Here is a 21,557-nt window from a genome sequence, read left to right as displayed (position 1 = left end):
GGTATCAGCAGCAGATCCTGTAAGGTGTGAGGTGCAGACCCCATATCCCTGTGATGTCTCCTGTGGTATCAGCATCCTGTAAGGTGTGAGGTGCAGACCCCATATCCCTGTGATGTCTCCTGTGGTATCAGCATCCTGTAAGGTGTGAGGTGCGGACCCCATATCCCTGTGATTTCCCCTGTGGTATCAGCATCCTGTAAGGTGTGAGGTGCAGACCCCATATCCCTGTGATGTCTCCTGTGGTATCAGCATCCTGTAAGGTGTGAGGTGCGGACCCCATATCCCTGTGATGTCTCCTGTGGTATCAGCATCCTGTAAGGTGTGAGGTGCGGACCCCATATCCCTGTGATGTCTCCTGTGGTATCAGCATCCTGTAAGGTGTGAGGTGCGGACCCAATATCCCTGTGATGTCTCTTGTGGTCTCAGCAGTGATAGTTCCTGTGTGGTGTGAGGTGCGGCCTCCATGGATGGGACTTGTTTCTTTAGCACATCCCAAAAATGATCGTTTAAAATCAGGTCTGGGGAATCTGGAGGCCAAGTCACCACCTTTGTGCTGTTAAAGTGGGTGGTCCTATTCTGTTTATTGACAGCTCTCTAAATGCACACTCCTACACAGATAGCTATGGGTCAGTAAGTAGGACTGCCCACTTGACTTCTTAGCCGAGAACGAGAAAAAATTTACATGAATAAAGGACATGTCATCCTGAAACTTCTCCCAACTACTGTATATATCATCCTGCAGATTGCACTGTGTTTTCAATGCGACAGATCCCATTAAAATTGGTGTTAACTCCTGGTTCCCAGTAATTCATGTTTTTTGGGATTAAGGAAGAAATTTGTCTATTCTTAACGGGGTTATATCAAAATTAAAATTTACCTTTATCTAAGGAGCACCCAAGTAGATTAAATAGGTTGGGTCTCTTTCTTTTGGGTGGTGCTAGCAGAACAAATTCCAAGACTTATATTATGGTATGGACTCTATAGTAGTTCTCTATCCCATATGGGGTCTAGGTGGATGTCTGAGTTTTGCGGCCTTAATAGAAAATTCTAGAAATGAGCGAATCTGGAGCATGCTCAGGTCCGTCCAAACCTTTGCAGTCAACAAAACACAGCAATCACTGAGCTCAAGGAGATCAGTAAAAAAATTCCAATGAAGTACTCAAAAATTTGAATATGCAAAAAAGGAGTCCGTGGAGCCTCGGTTGCGAGTCTCAAAACACTGGAATAGCCAGATATCCCTAGCCTGTTTCCACAGGGTGCCTCCAGATGGTGAGAGCACCACACCACCCTGATAGGTAGCTTAAGTCCCACTCAGTTGCGAGTATTGGAACATAAATAGGGAAACAACTGGGTGGCCCCTTTTGTGTCAAAGTCTAACTCAAGGTGCGAGTATTGTGACATGACAAGGGCTTGCCAGAGAAGGCATCCATCCACAGACAGCCGTTTCGGGGTACTTGCCCCCGTCAGTGTGGAGCAGGATTCTGGCTAGTTGGGGCAATGACAAATCAACCAACAAAACACAGTAATCACTGAACTCAAGGAGAACAGTGTAAAAATTCCAATGAAGTACTCAATCAAGAGTCTCCACTGATGCCCCCAAAAATTTGAATATGCATAAAAAGGAGTCCGTGGGGCCTCGGTTGTGAGTCTCAAAACACATTGGTTCGTTTTGTTGGTTGATTTGTCATTGCCCCAACTAGCCAGAATCCTGCTTCACACTGATGAGGGGCAAATACCCCGAAACAACTGTCTGTGGATGGAAGCGTGCCTCTGCAAGGCCTTGTCATGTCACAATACTCGCACCTTGAGTTAGACTTTGAAACAAAAAGGGCCACCCTGTTGTTTCCCTATTTATGTTCCAATACTCGCAACCAAGTGGGACTTAAGGGACTATCTATCAGGGTGGTGTGGTGCTCTTCCCATCTAGAGGCACCACGTGGCAACAGGCTGGGGATATCTGGCTATTCCTATGTTTTGAGACTCGCAACCGAGGCTCCACGGACTTCTTTTTTGCATATTCAAACCCTTGCAGTGGCTGAAGAAGTTGGATGCAGCCTTAGGGAATTCTGGAAAACATGGATATAGCCATAGGCCAAGTTTTTAGGTAGCCTTAGGGTGGCATCCAACTTCTTCAGCCACCGGTAATCAAATGCTGAACGATCAGGTTTGGATAGATCCCAGTATGCTCATAATTCGCTTATCTCTCATTTTTCTCCACCATAGGGTGCCCATGCTCTATGAGAAGACCACTCACTAAAAAGGTTTTTCTGCACTTTAATAAATATAAATTAGTAAAAATACTGACAATAACATAGAGCACCATACATTTATTGTTAGAATTTATAGGAAAGAAGAAGAAAAAAATATATTTTATTGAATTTGCTCCTTTTTTGTTTTTCTTGTATGGGGGGGGGGGGGGAAATAATAATAATAATAATCTGCTACGCCTTTAACGGAAAGTAAAAGGTTATCTAGCTGTGGCCTTTGTGTGTATGTGCTGATGTGGATGCAGGCAGCCAGACAGGCAATGTGTGGAGAGAGACCAGGGAACAGTCTGCCGATCGATAGCAGTGGTGTGAAATGAATTAATGTGAGGCAGTCAGTCTGTCTGTCAGGGCATTGCAGGGAAGCCGAGGCAAGAGCGGTCACTCACCGCACAGAGCTCGCTTCCTATAAATCTACACCCCCTCCCTCCCCAGCTGGCTTACTGTATATTCCAAAGCCCTGGTGCCATAAATATATTATGTATTTGTGTAAAAAAACTAATAAATATATATATATATATGTTTTTTTTTTCATATGAATTTTATATATATATATATGTGTCTGTATTATTATTTTATTTATTTTTTTACTAGTGTTCACTGGCATTCATAAACATTTAATTCCTGTTTCACATTTTAATTTGCCATAAAAAAATAAAATAAAATAATTGAAGTCGTAAAGATCTATAAACTTTTTTATATTTCCCATATTGTTTCTGTTATGTTTTAATTCCCTTTTTCCCGCAATAACTGTCTGAATCTTGTTCATGACAATTGTTTTCCTTTAAAATCCTAAAAAAAACACCTGTATAATTTTACTTTTTTCTGTTTTTATTTCTTTTTCTAATTTTTTTTTTTTTTTTCAGTAAAAACAAAAAAATGTAGTTCCTGTTTATGTCGAATAGTAAAAATTTATTTGTGTGTGTATGTTATTTAATGTATTACTATTTGTATTTGTTTTATTTTTTACATTTTTTTGTTTATTTGTTTGGGCGTTTTTTTGTCACCTGCAGTAATAAAGCCATGATTTATATTTCTTAGTTCTTTTTAATCACAGAATTATATTTTGTTCACGTATCTTATGAGATACCATATAACATTATTATTTTTTATTATTATTATTATTATTATTATTTCTTTGCTAATGTGGAGCCCTTCTTCATTTCCCGGCTGGTGATAACAGGAGAACAGAGGACCTTGTATAAACATTGTCAATCAATATGGTTAAAATGATCATTACGCTTATTAGATTTCCGCTCGGTATAAAAAGTTGCGTCCTTCCCTTACAGACGGTGTGAAATATTTTTTACGGATCCGGAGAGCCATATCTCCACGTCCTCTCGGTTTAATGGCCGCATTCTTTTCTACTCTGCTATCACTTAGGAGCTTGTATTGAATTTACAATAAAATAAAAAGAAGTGACCTCTGTAAAACCCTGGAGATCAACAATATCAGTCTCGGTTATGCACATGTTAAATTGTTCCAAAGCAAGAGGCGAGGAAAAAAAAAAAAAAAAAAGAGCCAGAACCTGCCTTGTTTTATTGGGATTGATCAGGATGTGACCCGAGCCATTTGTACGAGACCGCAATATTAATAATCATCAGCAGCAATATCGCCGTGCGGAGTGAGGACTGGAGGAGGGAGACGCGGGGCGTGATTAATATCGCACTCCCGTACTGGCTTATAGATGTAGATGAGGTGTGAGAGACAGTATGTTATGTACAAAACGCGGGGGAGTGGAAAATCGCTGTATGTAGTTTAAGCATTTCAACAACCCCCCCGGCCCTTAAAAAAATAAAATAATTTTTTGATGATGAAACCTATTTTCCACTGTCTAATAAATTGGTAAATTAAGTGATTTTATCACCATTTGAGGGTTTTCCTGTTTTTAGTATAATTCCGCTCTGTGGTCTTCATTAGGCTAATGTCCTGTCTGCTGTACATCCTGTAATGGACGTCCTGTTTCTTTATACACTCTAGCTGGGATTTCAGCCCACGCCATCTTAATCCCACATAGTGCAATTACTGTTGAAAATAGGTTTTATCTTTATAAAACAAAAAAAAAATCTTCAGAGGTGTTTTCCAAATAGATACTCTGTTCGATCTAGCTGGGAAATCGGCCACCTCTTTCTCCCCCTATCTAGAAGGGGTTAGAGGAGAAGTCCAGAACTGCCCATAATGCGCCGCTGGACCAGCCCCGAGACACCTGCCGGAAGGCATTTTTCCTTGAGTTGTGATGACGTCAAGACTCGGGGGAGGAGGTGTTGAATGCCGTCCTGGCTGATGGACAGCCTGCTCCCCCAATTGGTGACTGGAGCGGTGTCCCGCTCTAGTAACCGTCTGGTTGAGTAGGCTGTCCATTGTTTGTTATGTTCTCCCCGTGTAGCCTGCAGTTTCTAAAAAAGTTTTTTTTTTTTGCTGAGAACACAAGAACAGTGTATGGCCGTCTTAAAGGGGTACTCTGGCCCGGGGGTATTTTTAAGCTATGGCTGGGGAGGGGGTGGTTATAGATAGCGGTGGTCACTTACCTCCCCAGTTCCCCAGCTTAAAAATACCCCCGGGCTGGAGTACCCCTTTAAGACGGCCATACACTGTTCTTGTGTTCTCTATGGGAAGGGGTAGGCCGCAATGAGACAACTTTGGCAGTGGCATTTTAATGTCGGTGGAGTGTCTTGGGAACTCCATACAATTTATTGGGTACGGCTGACATAAGTGTGTATGGGGTCCTACAGTGTGTATGGGGTCCTACAGTCATGAAGGCGTAGTGGGAGGGAGAAAGTTGGGTGAATTCCTAGCTAGATTGTACACAGGAACAGGTTACATGACAACAGAACATTCAGGTTGCATTAAAAATAGAATAACTTTACTAATCTATGTTATTTTTTTAGACAGTTGAAAATTGGTTTGTCAGAAAACCCACTTTAAGGAGAGGTTTAATCAAATCTATCTTCTTTTAAAATATACCTGAAGTGAAGATCAACTGATCACAGCCACTTCTGCTCCCAATATCCTTTGCAAATAGATAATAACTTTATCAGTGAAATCTGTGGCCGACCATTTAACGCTAAAGGAGGAATATAGTATAGGACTCTTTGGGAATAATGGAAATATTGGGGGAGATTTATCAAACATGGTGTAAAGTGAAACTGGCTCAGTTGCCCCTAGCAACCAATCAGATTCCTCCTTTCATTCCTCACAGACTCTTTGGAAAATGAAAGGTGGAATCTGATTGGTTGCTAGGGGCAACTGAGCCAGTTTCACTTTACACCATGTTTGATAAATCTCCCACTATGTGGATTTTGCCAGTAAGCAGCCATCTGACAGCAAGGGGAATAGTGAATCTTCATTCTCATAATCATTGAGGGCTTTAAAGGGGTTACTCCAGAGGAAAAAGTAAACTGGTGCCAGAAAGTTATGCAGATTTGTAAATTACATCTATTTAAATTTCTCCAGTCTTCCAGTACTTATCAGCTGCTGTATACCCTACAGGAAGTGGTGTATTCTTTCTAGCCTGACACAGTGCTCTCTGCAGCCAGATTGGAAAGAATACACCACTTCCTGCAGGACATACAGAAGCTGATAAGTACTGGAATACTTTAAAAATGTGTATAAATGCCTGATACCACTTAGTTTATAACTGGAGTAAGAAATTATCCAGGTTAAAAAAAATTTAAGCCCCCCCCCCCCCCCGAGACACACCCCCTGCCTCGTCATTGGCTCCAGCTGCTGCAGCTCTGCCTCCTCTGATTGGCTGCTGTATATAAGCACAAGCCCACCACAGGAAGTCACGTTATGCTACAATCAGCCTGTAGTTATATAGAAGAATACAGCTAGCAGGTCTTTGGCCCGCCCTTCGGATCAATATAAACCTGATAGTTAACAAAAAAAAAAAAAAGAAAAGCACACATAGTATTATACAGATGGCTTTATTGTTTGGATGCTTTTTTTCTTTTGTTTGCCTTTTTGCTTTTATGAGTTTATTTGTTAGAGAAGCGGCACACACAGAGAATTATTTATCTGACATCAAGCAAGGTCAAGTGCAATATTATTATTTCTATCTTTTATTTATATGGAGCTGACATATTCTGCAGCGCTGTTCAAAGGTCATTATTCATGTCTTTGTGGTCAATGTGCAGCGCTCCTGTGTCAGCTCTCCACGTATTAGGTATTAAGAATGTATGAGCAGCATCTGCGGGACAGGAAGAGTTTTATCTTAAACACCTAATCATCTGATCTTACATTTATTATGGATGTCCGGAGCCCTGAGACACCAGGCGGACGCTCACATCCCAACCATCAGCCATTGCTATTTAATTACAAGCAAAAAGTTTTTCTTACTATTTCATTTTTCTTATTTTCGTTTTTAGTCTTTTTTTATCATAAATACTCATATACTGTATTTTTATATTAAATATAAAATTCTGTAGTTTTTTTGGGGTATGTTTTATATTTTTTTTCTATAACTGATATATATATTTATATTTATTATTATTATTATTATTATTATTTATTTTATTTTTTTTGCATTGTTGTGTTTTGAATATATTCGAGCAATTTTAGGTTCTAGCTTATTAATTCTCTGCGGATGATTCTTTTTTCAGCTGGAGTGACTTCAGAATCCATACAGGCCGGCAATGCTAGTCCGGACTCTGTGGTGTCAGAGGTGAAAGTTCAGGAGGAAGAGCACGACCTTGTGGATGATGATCTTGCAGCCGGTAATGTAGCTTTTTATTTACACTGGTCTTTTTCAGACCAAAATATTCCTTTTTGTCATATGCCATGGATAAAAATTGCACCCGAATTGCAAATGATGTAAAAAGAATTTTTGGGTTCAACTCTCCACCTAATTGTCAAATATTAGACTTAAAGTGTATTAGTTGTGTCTATCCTATCTATCTATCTAGTAATGGAATCACTGCGGCACAATAAACCACAAAAAGTTTTTCACTATTTTCGGAGTGCCGCAGTGATTTCATTACTTACTACTACAGCACCTGTGGTCGCAGGGGTGCACACTGTCGGCACCCACATACTTTTTTGAAAGAGTGCTGCATTCGTCTTTTTTCTTTACTATCTATCTGTCTGTCTGTCTGTCTGTCTGTCTGTCTGTCTGCCTGTCTGTCTGTCTATTTCTCTCTTTATACTGTGTTATGCCTAATGCGTTACCTCAGGGGTGAAGCATAAAATGGACTGAAAGCATACCAAAGCATTGCCCCCACAGATCCTGCAATCTATCTAACATCGTACAGGAAGTTGTTGTAGACTCAAGCAGAGTAGGTATGTCTCCAAATATGTGATGAATGGGCAGCAATGTTTCAGTTTCCAGCTGAAGATGACAGCTGTCTGATGTGAACAGGACCCAAGAACGGCACATTGGAGGCACGAGGAGGGGGGCAAGATCATGCATCGAAACTGCTGATATCTCCCTGCATGGTACTGTCTGTTTATGTTGGTCTCCTCGTTTTTGTGCTGTTTGATTAATAGCAGGTACGCAAATGTGCTCCTTAGGAGCACGGAGGGCGTGTCTTGGCCACAGGGACCACCCCCCTTAGCCTGCCCACCGCCTCCTTCACTGATGCCTTTCCTAGGCATATTCATCACACAATGGGAGCGATGATTTCACTTTTTAATGTATGGTGTTATCCAACGCGTCAACAGAGTCAACCCCAACTTTAGGCCAGCTTTACCACTGGGTTCCCTCACCGATTACAGGTGATTGTTGGCGGTCCCAGCATGGGGACCCAGTAATCTGTTTGTTTTCACTGGATCCTAAACAAGACGGATTCGATTTTTTTTTTTTTTTTTAATAATGAGTACAATTGATTTATTGAATATCTACAAAAATGTAAGTATTTGTCAGTTTTTTTTTCCTTTTTGTTTTAAATAAAAAAAAATTTAATTTTTCGGATTACACCGACCAAGCGGCTGTGTTGATTTATTAAATTTTAATTTAGCCTGTTGATATAGTTGTCTTCTTTACTTTGCCATAATGCGTTGTTTCAGTTCAGATGAGATCCATATAACAAGCTTCTTTTCTTAAAAGGATTATATACCGTACCTTTGGGAGGCTGAAAACTTCTGGTAGTCTAATGAAGTCCCCAGACAGTTAAAAGGCCATCATTATTTCTAGTTCGTCTTTTGGCTGTGAGCTTTATTTTTTACTCCCCCCCATGTATCATGGTATGGCTGTATACTATGTAGTATATACTTTTTTCATGTTTGGTCTGGAACATATTGTGTCTACAGAATAATAAACAAACACACACACACACACACAAAAAAAAGCAAAAACATTCCGCTGTCCCCACATTGTAGCCGTCTCCTCCAAACCAAAGAAGCATTAGGCTTATGGAGTCAATATAATGACAGCCGTGTAAAAATTAATAGCCCTGTGTATAAGGACATGGCAATTCTGCTTCTAGGAATCATTAAGACAAACTTTAATTATGCAATGATGTGGCCGATGAGTCCTTATTGCCGTCTGTAATGATCACACTGTGTTACAAAGCTTATATTGTGCTGTCCATGTAATGTAAAGGGTCCGGTTTGGCTTATTGGGGGAGCGGCTATAGGGCATTGGTGTTAGCAAGACTTATGAAAATGAAACCGACTGATCTAAAGAATTCAGCTTCCCAAACCAAAACCATACCCATTACATAAACCATACTCTTTACATAAACCATACCCATTACCCAATAGCCATTACATGAACCATACCCATTACCTAAACCACACCCATTACTCATTAAATTAACCATACCCATTACCTAAACCATACCATTACATAAACTATACTAATTACCCACTACATAAACCACACCCATTACTCATGACCTAAACTATACTAATTACCCACTACATAAACCACACCCATTAGTCATTACCTAAACCATACCCATTACATAAACTATACTAATTACCCACTACATAAACCATATCCATTACCTAAACCATTCCCATTTCCAATTGCATAAACAATACCCACTACCCCTTACCTAAACCATACCCAACACCCCTTATATAAACCATACCCGTTACCCCTTACATAAACCATACCCATTACATAAACCATATCAATTACCCACTACATAAACCATATCCATTACCTAAACCATTCCTATTTCCCATTGCATAAACCATACCCATTACCCCTTACATAATTCATACCCATTACACGAACCATACCCATTAGCCCTTGCATAAACCATATCCATTACTATAGCCGTACCCATTACCTAAACCATACCCATTACCCCATACATAAACCATACCCATTACCTAAACCATACCTATTACATGAATCATGCTCATTAACTAAACCATACCCATTACATAAACCATACCAATTACCTAAACTATACCTACCATTACGTAATCCGTACCCATTACGTAAACCATACCCATTACCCAAACCACACCCATTACGTTAACCATACCCATTACCCATTACATAAACCATATCCATTACCAAAGCTGTACCCATTACCTAAACCATACCCATTACCTAAACCATACCTATTACATGAATCATGCCCATTAACTAAACCATACCCATTACATAAACCATACCAATTACCTAAACTATACCCATTACCCAAACCACACCCATTACGTAAACCATACCCATTACCCATTACATAAACCATACCCATTACCCCTTACATAAACCATACCAATTACCTATTACATAAACTTACTGAAAGCTACAATTTCAACCAAAGCTTCATTATGACCAATGGCAGACTGTAATTTTTTTCAGAGAAGTTGGGGGTATAGGGTATAACCTATAATGATACATCAACTTAAAACTTTTGGGTTTTCATTTTTATACCTTTTCTCCTTCTACAAGCCATATCGCTAAAATGCTTTCATCTACAGGGCCATATGGTGACTTGATTGTGCACGACCGTTTATATTTTGGGATAATGTCCTTTACATTACCATAAAATATACTGCAAAACTGAAATATATAGTAAAATTAATTTATTTAATTTTTTTTTCATTTTGTACAGGTTCACTGTACAGTAAAATTGACTTATCTATATTCCTCAGGTCAGCGTGATACAGTTTCTGTCATAGTTTTCTCTTTTTCTTTTTTTAATAAACATCTAATCGCTGTGTGGCCCCATAATTTGTAGTTTTTTTTTTTGTACCGTTTTGGCATAGATCAGACTTCTTTTTTGTGGGATGTGATGGGAAATTCTAGCATTTGGTATTATTTTACATTTATTTCAGTCGCTATGTGGTTTCATTTACATTATATTTTAAGAGTTTGGATATTTCCAATACTAAATATGTTTAATTTTGTGTTTTGTTTTGTTTTTTTGCCTATGTTCACACACTGAAAAAAAACAGCCGCCATTTTAATTTTAAATAACTGCCATTGTTTTCAGTCTTCGATGATTTCCATTGAATTCTATAGAAATGACGTCCTTTAGTTCACACGGTGTATAAAATAACGGCCACGGTTCGCGGCGGGCGTGAAATTAGTGTTTGTGTCATTCATTTGCGGCTGTTATTTAGATGGAAATTTAAAAAAGCTACACCCAAAAGGGTGTAAAAGAACAGCCATGTCAGCCCTAAGCTAGAGTAATGTACCAGTGGCCACCAGTCATTGTATCATATATATTTTAAAAGGGGGAGGAGGGGGGGGGGGGGCTTGACAGGCCTCTAAATTAAACAACATTTTACCAGGATATAAAGCTGTCGGGCAAGCAACTCTTGACATGGTCGGAGACCTGTCTACAAAATCTGTGCAGCGTCCCTGGGTGCTTATTCAGCACAAATGTGCCAATTGGTTCCCTTTAAATGTGACAGCGGCCTCTAAACAAATAAAATAGCTGGCACGGAAAATCACACCATGCTGGCTATTAGTGGTGTCCCTCGGCTACTAAAAGTTCCGATTCCATGCCATACATTGTTGACGTCACCAATACGAGTGTTGTCAATAGGTTAAAGGGGGATCCATACAGTCTATAAGTAAAAGGGTTGCCCTGTTAGAAGTTATAGGAAGGATATTTATTATTATTATTATTATTATTATTATTATTTGTATTTTTTTTTACTTGCTAGAATATTTTATTGGCAAGCAAAAACAAATAAATAAATAAAATCTTGCATTCGTCTGGAGATCCTCCTATCCAAACCTAGACCCAAATCAATTGAAACTAATTACATCTCTGTCTTAAATGAATAGTTTTAACAGAAAGCAAGCAGATGGGATGCAGGAGGAAGAGAAAAAAAACAATCCGCCTTGATTGAGACAATTTCAGGCTCACCCGGGCCGACTTCACAATATGATGCAGCTCTTTTCTGTATCTCGTCTCCTCTAAAGCTAATATCTATTGATCTCCCCTGCAAAGTAATGCCTACGTGCGGTGGTCTACCAGAGTCTCTGCCCGCCGACGCAGGGTTCACCAAACACTTACATTTATCCACATACAGTTTTTTTTTTTTTTTTTTTAAGGACAATCACTTTCACATTAATCCTTTTAAGGATTAATGCGTTTCGGGTTTGACAGTAAAGAAAAAATGCTGCAAAAAAAAAAGAAACAACTAGGAAAGCTGAAGCCATTTACAGGAAAAAAGCCCTAATTGCTGCTCCGGTACTACATGTGTTGTCTGCCGTGCATTTTAAATATTTATAGCCTTTGAATTATCTGTTTTCTGTCATGATTTACTTTAGTGGAGCATCTAATCTTTCTAGAATGGGTTTTAATTTGGGTTTTTCTCCCACTTTGCTGTAAGTTTCCAGTTATTTTTCAAAGTATTTCCGTGCAATTTTATCAAAAATTAAAAAAACAAAAAAACAAAACATATTTTCCATACTGCAGATGACAATATGTCCGCCTTTAGTTTTTCCTCCCATTTAGGTGATGGAAAGTGTAGACACTTACATGGATTATCCGGGATTAGAAAAATCAGAGCTGGTTTGTTCCAGAAACGGCGTCATTCTTGTCCTGAGTTTGTGTGAGGTACTGCAGCTAAGTTACGTTGAAGTGAAGAAATTAAGTTGTAGTACCGGATACAACCTGAGCACAAGGGTGGCACTGTTTTTTGGAAGATTTTAAAATTTTCTTTGAAATCCTGGAAAATTACTTTAAATAGAGTGTATTTTGTATTTAAAGGGGTAGTGCGGCGCTTAACATTTATTCACAAAATAACACGCATTAGAAAGTTATACAACTTTGTAATGTATGTTATGTATGTGAATGGTGCCTTTCCCCGTGTTCCCCCAACCCACGTTAGACCCGGAAGTGTGGTGCATTATACTCACCGCATCTCGTGTCGACCCCTGTCCGCCATCTTGGGACAATGACGTAGTCTTCGGGAGGCCGGCGAACCGCTCCATCCGTCCCTGAGCACAGTTATGACGCGGCAGAGGGGCGGATGGAACGGTTTGGCCGGCCTTCCGAAGACTACGTCATTGTCCCAAGATGGCGAACGGGGATCGACCCGAGATGCGGCGAGTATAATGCACCACACTTTCGGGTCTAGCGTGGGTGGGGGGAAAAACGGGGAAGGGCGCCATTCACATACAGAACATACATTACAAAGTTGTATAACATTGTAATGTGTGTTGTTTTGTTAATAGTAAAGCAGCGCCGCACTACCCCTAGTTTCTTTTAATTAAAAGGGTTCTCTAGGAATGTACACATACATATATAAAACAGTAATAAATATGCTGCACACAAAAATATATACCAGTAGTGACCAGTATGCCATATTCACTACTGGTATATATTTATGTGCATTGTATTCACCACTGGTATATATTTGTGTGTGGTTATAGTCACTAGTGGTATATATTTGTGTGCATTATATTCACTACTGGTATACATGTGTGTCATATTCACTAATGATATATTTATTTGTGTGCAGGTATATACACTACTGGTATATATGAGTGTCATATTCACTACTGTTATATATTTGTGTGTAGTTATATTCACTACTGGTATATATTATTGTGTTTGTCATATTTACTGCTGGTATATATTTATGTGTTTGTCATATTCACTACTGGTATATATTTAGCTGTTGGCTTTGTATGGGGAAGGTAACTTCAATTTTCACCTCAAGCAGCAGAAAACCTAGAATCGGCCCTGCTTATATGCCTGTAGCTTTAGGTGGGGCAGTTTTCTGTATTGGACAGCGTGGTGGCTTAGTGGTTAGCACTGTTGTTTTGCAAAGAGGGGGCCCTGAGTTCGAACTCAGCCTGGACGACTATCCTAAACACTATATGCACTATATGCTTGTCTGTATTTGTGTAGGTATTGTGTGGGTTTTTCTGTTTTCCTTTTACACATCCTGATAGGTTACACGACTTTGTATAGAAATGGGCATAATATAAATGTGAATGACCTTTTGAACACAGGGATGACAGTCTCAGTACAGTGCCACAGAAACTGTTGGCGATATGCAACGGGAAATAACTGATAAATGGAAGCCCATCCTAGTGATACATCCAGGCGATGCAATGCAGATGCTGAGAGCATCTGTCATCCTCATGGGTTCGAGGTATAATCCACTGGCGAGGGAAATTTACTCTAATACTATCCAGACAGGATTTTCAGTGTGATCCCCTGCATTATACCGCCACCCATGTGAACAAAGGGATGGCGAGGCTGCACGATCAATAAGCAGTTGACTGCGGAGTTTTTGGAGGTGTTTGTGAGAACAAATTATTCTAAAGAGCTCATCTAATCGAGCACTTAATCACCGGCTCTGATGGTTATCACCGGTTACGGCTGCTGAGTAGGCCGCGGCTTATAGTGCAACATATTCTATTACCTGGGATTCAGCCCATCAAATGAGACTAGCCTTGTTTAAAGGGCCTTCGTATAGTCTCTAAGTAAAAGCTTCATTGGTTGTATTAGGGGTTCTTCAACCTGTGTACTGTCTTTACTTGCATAAACCTGTACATGGGACAGGTTAACTAATGTGCTAGATTTTGGTTTATGCACCTGGCGCCACAGTTATATGGGTTAGGTACTTGCACATCACAATGACCAGTCTGATCACATCTGATCCATGACTGCTTATCACTAGTGTTGAGAGAGCAGGAGCTATCGAGCATTGGCAAACTGCTTGACCAAGCACCTCATGGGGTTCAGGTTACTGCAAGACACATTAGAACTCCGACGGTATGCCAGCAATGGACAGCATATCGTCGGAGATCTAATTAGAGATGAGCGAATTTACAGTAGGATCAAAGCAAAGTTATTCTATCCTATCAGCTTTCTGCTTATCAGGCTGCGGGCTTTGTATTGCCCCCCAAAAGTTATACAAATCCCCAATGTACGTTTATTACGGGAAATGCTTATAAAGTGCTTTTTTTCCCTGCACTTACTACTGCATCAAGGCTTCACTTCCTGGATAACATGGTGGTATCACTTCCTGGATACCATGGTGATGTCACTTCCTGGATAGAATGGTGATGTCACTTCCTGGATAACATGGTGATGTCACTTCCTGGATATAATGGTGATGTCCCGTCCCGACTCCCAGAGCTGTGTGGGCTGTGGCTGCTGGAGAGGATGATGGCAGGGAGATGCTCAGTGTCCCTCCAGTGCCCTGTGTGCCTCAATGTCCCTCTACCGTCATCCTCTCCAGCAGCCACAGCCCGCACAGCTCTGGGAGTCAGGTCGTGACATCACCATGTTATCCAGGAAGTGACATCACCATGCTATCCAGGAAGTGACATCACCATGCTATCCAGGAAGTGACATCACCATGTTATCCAGGAAGTGACATCACCATGTTATCCAGGAAGTGAAGCCTTGATGCAGTAGTAAGTGCAGGGAAAAAAGCACTTTATAAGCATTTCCCGTAATAAATCTATATTGGGGATTTGTATAACTTTTGGGGGGGCAATACAATACTTTAATAAAAATTTTCACCAGACGTCTCCTTTAAGCTAGGGCTTATTTTTCGAGAAACAGAGCATAAATTAGTTTGGTCGAATGAACATAACCTCTATTCAAGTCATTTGATTAGTTTTGCCTGGCTTCTCCGCTGCTCTTCAATAGGCTGTTATTCTTGGGGGATGTGCCTAATCTATTCACAACTGACAGGCCATTGCCATTGGATATTCGCTCTTATACTGGCTATATGTGTGTGTGTGTGTGTGTGTGTGTGTGTGTGTGTGTGTGTGTGTGTGTGTGTGTGTGTATGTATGTATGTATGTATGTATGTATGTGTATATATAATATATATATAGATATATATAATTTCATTCTCACATTTTTTACTCATCTCTGGAGGATGCGCATATGGAGATCTTTTGTAGCGGTAACATCTCTGCACCCCCGCAGCTCGGGCGGCCGGGGATCCGGTTTGTTTGTTGTAGTTTTTGGCCATTTCTCTCGGAGCAGACAGAGGAATTATCCCTTAATTGCAGCGGCGCTGGGTGTAAGTGTGTTTGGTAATTTCAAGCATCATTACAGAGGTAACGATTCACAGGATTATTTGTTAGCAAATGGTCCTCGACTGACAACATCCACCAAATAGATTAAAAAGAGCCGCACAATCCCTAAAACACACATAGATGGGAGCTGCTGTGCGCTCATACATGGTCACACGTGTTTGTGCTAAACCTACCTTATTTATACCCTTAACCCCGTAATACCTGCAATGGTTTTACTCTGGTTTTACTGGGTTTACCCGAAATAGTTTTACTTTACTATAGCTATTCTTACTTTTTACTTAAGGCAGCATTTTGCTTCTTTCTATATTAATTAAATCATTGGGTTTTGGGGAATGGAGAAAAGAGCAATTCTGCATTTTTTTTCATATCATTCCTGATGAGGATTAAATACCTTGATAACTTTGTCTTGCAGATCCTTAGGATTATACTGTTTTTGGTGTGTTTTATTACATTATTACAATGAAAACTTTTTTTTTTTATGTTTTACAAAATCATTATTGTCTTTATTTTTAATTTTTTTTGTAGAACCATAATGACAGTCCGGCTTTATGGGTGTGCAATAGATGCAAGGGTGCAAGGTGCTTCACTCCTGCCGTGTACGTGGGGCATTGCCCGGCATACCTGCTCCATTATCTGTCCCCATGTTCCCTCCCCCAGAAAGATGTTTTTTTCTCTGCTGATTTCTAGGCCGGTTTACTTCAGCATAAAGGCCCTATTGCATGAAGCGATTGTCGGCCATACTTGGTCAATTACCAACCGTTCTGGCAAATAATCACTTGGTGTAATAGGGCTTGTTGCAAAGTCATGATTAGCCGACAGGAGCAATGTCCGCTGATCATGATCTTTCAGCATGCTGAAACAAAACGATCAGCACAGCGTCAGTCTGCAGAGTGTCACCCTGTGTAACAGGAGCCGCGATAGCAAACCACCGCTCTCTCCTATGGGCCACCTGGATGATCTAAAGATCGTCCGGGCATCCCTTCCCGCTGCTCCCCATGCATGTAATAGCACAGACAGCGAGCGGGAAATGAGGAGGAAGCGAACGTTGATCTGACAGGTCGGCCCTTGCTTCTTCCTTAAAATTAGCTCGTGTAATAGAGCCTTAAGGCTTTGTTTCCACATCCACATTCAGAATCCAAGAGCCAAAAACCTGACTCCGCTAGGGGAAAGAGGGTAATGGAAAGCAAAATTTTGCTAGTTGATCTTCTCATTGAGTCTGCCTCAGCAAGACTCTACATACAATGCACTGATAATACTGATGTATATGATTGCATATGTAAGTCCTCTAGAGGGTCTAAAAAAGTGTAAAAAAAAAAAAAGTATTTTAAAAATATTATATGACCCTTCCCCTAATAAAAGTTTAAATCACCCCCATTCTACAAATAAAAATATGTAAAAAAACAAAACATATTTGATATCATAGCGTACAAAATTGTCCGATCTATTAAAATATAACAATATTGTCCCTGCACACTCAACAGCATAAACTAAAAAAAAAGAAAAAAAAAAAAAAACATTAGGATTTGTGTTTTGTTTGTTTTTATTATAAATTTGAAAAAAATTCAATCGTTCATGAAGGGGAGGAGGAGAACACTGCTTCATTTTTACCATTTGTTATGAAGGGATTAAAAATGTATTTGTGTGTGTGTGTGTGTGTGTGTGTAAATAAATAAATATATATATATATATATATATATATATATATATATACACACACTTATTTCCCCCTTAACGGCACACTTTCCAGAGAACAAGGACGGAGCTTTGGCCGATCATGTGTCATCCGGTAACAGAAAGCCTGGTATGACAAACACCTTGTGATGGGCCATTGTGTTCTTTGGCTTATCACCAATTAGTAAATATTTCAAGTGAATTGGCCATAAGGGTCTCGAAGCTTAGCACAAGTTACTAAATCAACCACGTAATCTCTTTATGACCTCATTCTTCTGTGAAATGAAGACAGGTGTGCTGCCGGCCATGGGGTCTTTGTATCCCATTGTCACTTTGTGACTGTTACAGCTTTTCAAACAAAAATCTCTATTTTGTGGTTTAGGGTAAAAAAGCTTCTACAGTATCGCTGAGAGCGGCACATGTTGTCAATTATTTCCATGTATCCCTCTGCCTTTCAACATGGTGACACGCCAAAAAAAAAAAAAAAAACTAGCTACTTTTAATCATTTTCTCAGATTTATTTTACTTCCGAATACTTGAAAATTCATGTTTTTCAGCTTGTTTGTGAACAAATTCCATCAGAAAGGAGAAGGGCGTTATTAAAGGAAAATTGTTATCGGAGAATTAACTATTGTTTAAATCAAGTTTTTTTTATATAAATATATATTTTTTTAGAAATATGAGGGATTTTTTTAGAATTGTATATTTTACGGTCTGTTTTTTCTTTTTTTTTTATTCTAAAATCTTTCCGTTTTTATTCTGGCCACTAGGGTGTTCAGTCTGTGACTGATCAGAAGATTGAGAGACTCTCTTCCCCCGCTCAGTACGTATGTAAATAAGACAGCCCTATAGGGTCACTCATATACTTTGTAGTCCACAAACCTATGGAGTTTGAAGCTGTGGGCCAGCATCAGGAACTCCTGGCATCATGTATGATTGTGATGCCATGAGCTCCAAAACCTGTTCAAATCTTGTTGCTATTGTATTGACATCGACACATGCCTGTGTCAGTACATTAGCGGGAAGATTTGAATAGGTCTGGCGCACCCAGTATCATAATTATACATGATGCCAGGAGTTCCTGATGCCAGCCCGCAGCTTCATGCTTCATAGAGTTTGTGGGTCACGAAGCATATAAATGACCCCTTACATTATGTAGATGTCTATGGTAACAAGTCACTTCTTCCCCTGAACACCGAGACTCCGGGCCAATCGTATGTCTCTATGACATATCAAAAGTTTTATTTAGTGACAATACCCACCATCTTTTCTGGTGTTTTTTGTCTTTAAGTGCCTCACATGGATAGAACGGTGACAGCGTGGGGAAGCCGGTGCCATGGTCTTTTTTGAACCCCAGCCCAGTTCCCGCGTACAGCGCCGTTCCATTCCCAAGCATCGGCCCCGGCTGAAGTAAATAGGTCATGTTGAAAGACAACAAAACCTGTGTAATAGGTCCGCTGCTCTCGTCTATGGGCCACCCAGGTAATCTAAAGATTTTCCGGTCAGGCCTTCCTGCAGCTCAATGCACCTCCCCTACCCGGTCTTCAATGCCCAATGTCTGCTTGGAGAACGAGGGGCGAGCGCTGACTTGACAGGTCGGCACTTGCTTGCTCCATGCTCCCTAATATCGGGCAATGTAATATGGCCCTTAACTCGAAGTAGATGTCCAACATAACAAAGCGCTTGGAAGTCAATAGTAACATTTTTAATACACCATGTCAATGCTTTTTGTTCGTAAAATTTTTCTTCAGGTGGTTGTGTTTTTTTTGGTTTTTGCTTTTTTTTTCTGGTAAATATTTTTGGCCAGCTTCTTTAAAACTGCTTGAAAAATATCTGGAAAAAAATTGTTACAAAAAGACTTAAAATAAATTGTTAAAAAAAAAAAAAAAAAAGTCGCAAGGAAACCTTTATAATAATTTCCACATATTAATGGGTATGGGATTTCTTTGGGGCCAGCTGGGAGATATTAGATGGAGCAGCAGATGAAATACAAGGCATCAGTGTTGAAAGTTGCTAATGTCAAGTCTGCAGCTATTCTCCTGTGCCTCGGCCGTTCCCGGTGTGCATCTGGAACAATGGGAAAGGGAAGCTCTTCAATTATTAAAGCTTGCACTTGATTTTCCATTTTTGCGCCCCCCTTTATTCACCAGAAGTAAACAGACAGTAGAAACGCTGATGAAAGAAAAGGCCTGTGGTTTCTGACAGGAACAGGGAACCTTGACCTCGGAGAACTGTAAAATAGCCATCAAGGGTCCATTTTACATGATGGCAGCAGGATGATTTACGTGTCATGGTCCAGGAAGCTGTAAGATCCTTTTATGATGGAACTTTGTAGCCGTGAAATGCTGACTGTGGCTTCAGAGTAGCAATGTTTTATTACACCGGCCTATAAAAGAGGAATCACAATCAAAGATAAGTACAAACTGTTTAGAATAGGCCGTCCTATAAATGTGTAGGTCAGCGTTACACACCCCATGCGTCGCCCTTTCTGATTTTAGATTTTTTATATATATATATACACAGTATATTGTTGTTTTTGGGCTAAAATCAAAATGATATCCAACATGGAGGAAAGAAAATTATCTTGGCCCCAGTCATACATGCTCAGTAGCTTTGTCCTGGTCACATGGGCTCAATAGCTTTGTTGTTGTCACATGTGCTCAGTAGCTCTGTCTTGGTCACATATGCTCAGTACCTTAGTTCCAGCCATGTGTGCTCTGTAGTTTAGTTCTGGTCACATGTGCTCAATAGGTCAGTCCCAGTCACGTGCTTAGTAGCGCTCAGTACTGGTCACACATGCTCAGTAACTGTGTCTTGGGTCACACATGCTCAGTATCTGTGTCTTGATCACACGTGCTCAATATCTGTGTCTTGGGTCACACGTGCTCAGTATCTGTGTCTTGGGTCACACATGCTCAGTATCTGTGTCTTGGCTCACACGTGCTCAGTATCTGTGTCTTGGGTCACACATGCTCAGTATCTGTGTCTTGGCTCACACATGCTCAGTATCTGTGTCTTGATCACACGTGCTCAATATCTGTGTCTTGGGTCACACGTGCTCAGTATCTGTGTCTTGGGTCACACATGCTCAGTATCTGTGTCTTGGCTCACACGTGCTCAGTATCTGTGTCTTGGGTCACACATGCTCAGTATCTGTGTCTTGGCTCACACGTGCTCAGTATCTGTGTCTTGGGTCACACGTGCTCAGTATCTGTGTCTTGGGTCACACGTGCTCAGTATCTGTGTCTTGGCTCACACGTGCTTAGTATCTGTGTCTTGGGTCACACGTGCTCAGTATCTGTGTCTTGGGTCACACGTGCTCAGTATCTGTGTCTTGGCTCACACATGCTCAGTATCTGTGTCTTGGGTCACACGTGCTCAGTAACTGTGTCTTGGTCACACACTTAATGCAATAAAAGTTGACTGATCCACATGTATTAACACTGATTTAATTATACTTGAATTGATCCACATGTATTTATACTGAGCTCTTTGTGCTGTGTTGTATTGCTGCTTATAGCTGAAACATCACATACTGGTGTGATATGAAAACTGGACTTGTGTTGGATGAGCTGTCTCCTCCGTTTTGTTTGTCTTGGTCACACACGCAGTAATTTTGTCTTGGCCACACATGCTCAGTAGCTCCGTCCTGGTCACACATGCTCAGTAGCTCGGACCTGGTCACACATGCTCAGTAGATTGGTCCTGGTCACACATGCTCAGTAGCTTGGACCTGGTCACACATGCTCAGTAGATTGGTCCTGGTCACACATGCTCAGTAGCTTGGACCTGGTCACACATGCTCAGTAGCTCGGACCTGGTCACATATGCTCAGTAGCTCGGACCTGGTTTCACATGCTCAGTAGCTCGGTCCTGGTCACACATGCTCAGTAGCTCCGTCCTGGTCACACATGCTCAGTAGCTCCGTCCTGGTCACACATGCTCAGTAGCTCGGACCTGGTCACACATGCTCAGTAGCTTGGACCTGGTCACACATGCTCAGTAGCTCGGACCTGGTCACACATGCTCAGTAGCTCAGACCTGGTCACGTATGCTTAGTAGCTTGGACCTGGTTTCACATGCTCAGTAGCTCGGTCCCAGTCACGTGATCATTAGTTGTGCGCTGGTCACACATGCTTAGTAGTTCTTTCTTGGTCACACATGCTCACTAGCTCAGTCTGTCACATATGCTG

The 21,557-nt window shown here is 40.6% G+C and overlaps 1 protein-coding gene across 2 annotated transcripts in view; it reads left to right on the top strand.

The window, feature by feature from the left end:
• Positions 1-21,557, top strand: part of WDR7 (WD repeat domain 7) — a 222,565-nt gene that overhangs the window by 77,577 nt on the left and 123,431 nt on the right. For both annotated transcript variants that reach the window (XM_069963174.1, XM_069963173.1), the window contains one exon: positions 6,866-6,979. In XM_069963174.1, the coding sequence (XP_069819275.1) occupies positions 6,866-6,979 (114 nt within the window). The remainder of the gene's footprint in view (positions 1-6,865; positions 6,980-21,557) is intronic.

This window comes from Dendropsophus ebraccatus, chromosome 3 (assembly GCF_027789765.1).
Source record: "Dendropsophus ebraccatus isolate aDenEbr1 chromosome 3, aDenEbr1.pat, whole genome shotgun sequence".
NCBI classification, from domain to species: domain Eukaryota; kingdom Metazoa; phylum Chordata; class Amphibia; order Anura; family Hylidae; genus Dendropsophus; species Dendropsophus ebraccatus.
The sequence above is the reverse complement of the archived record's forward strand: the minus strand, read 5'-3'. Positions and strand labels throughout refer to the sequence as shown.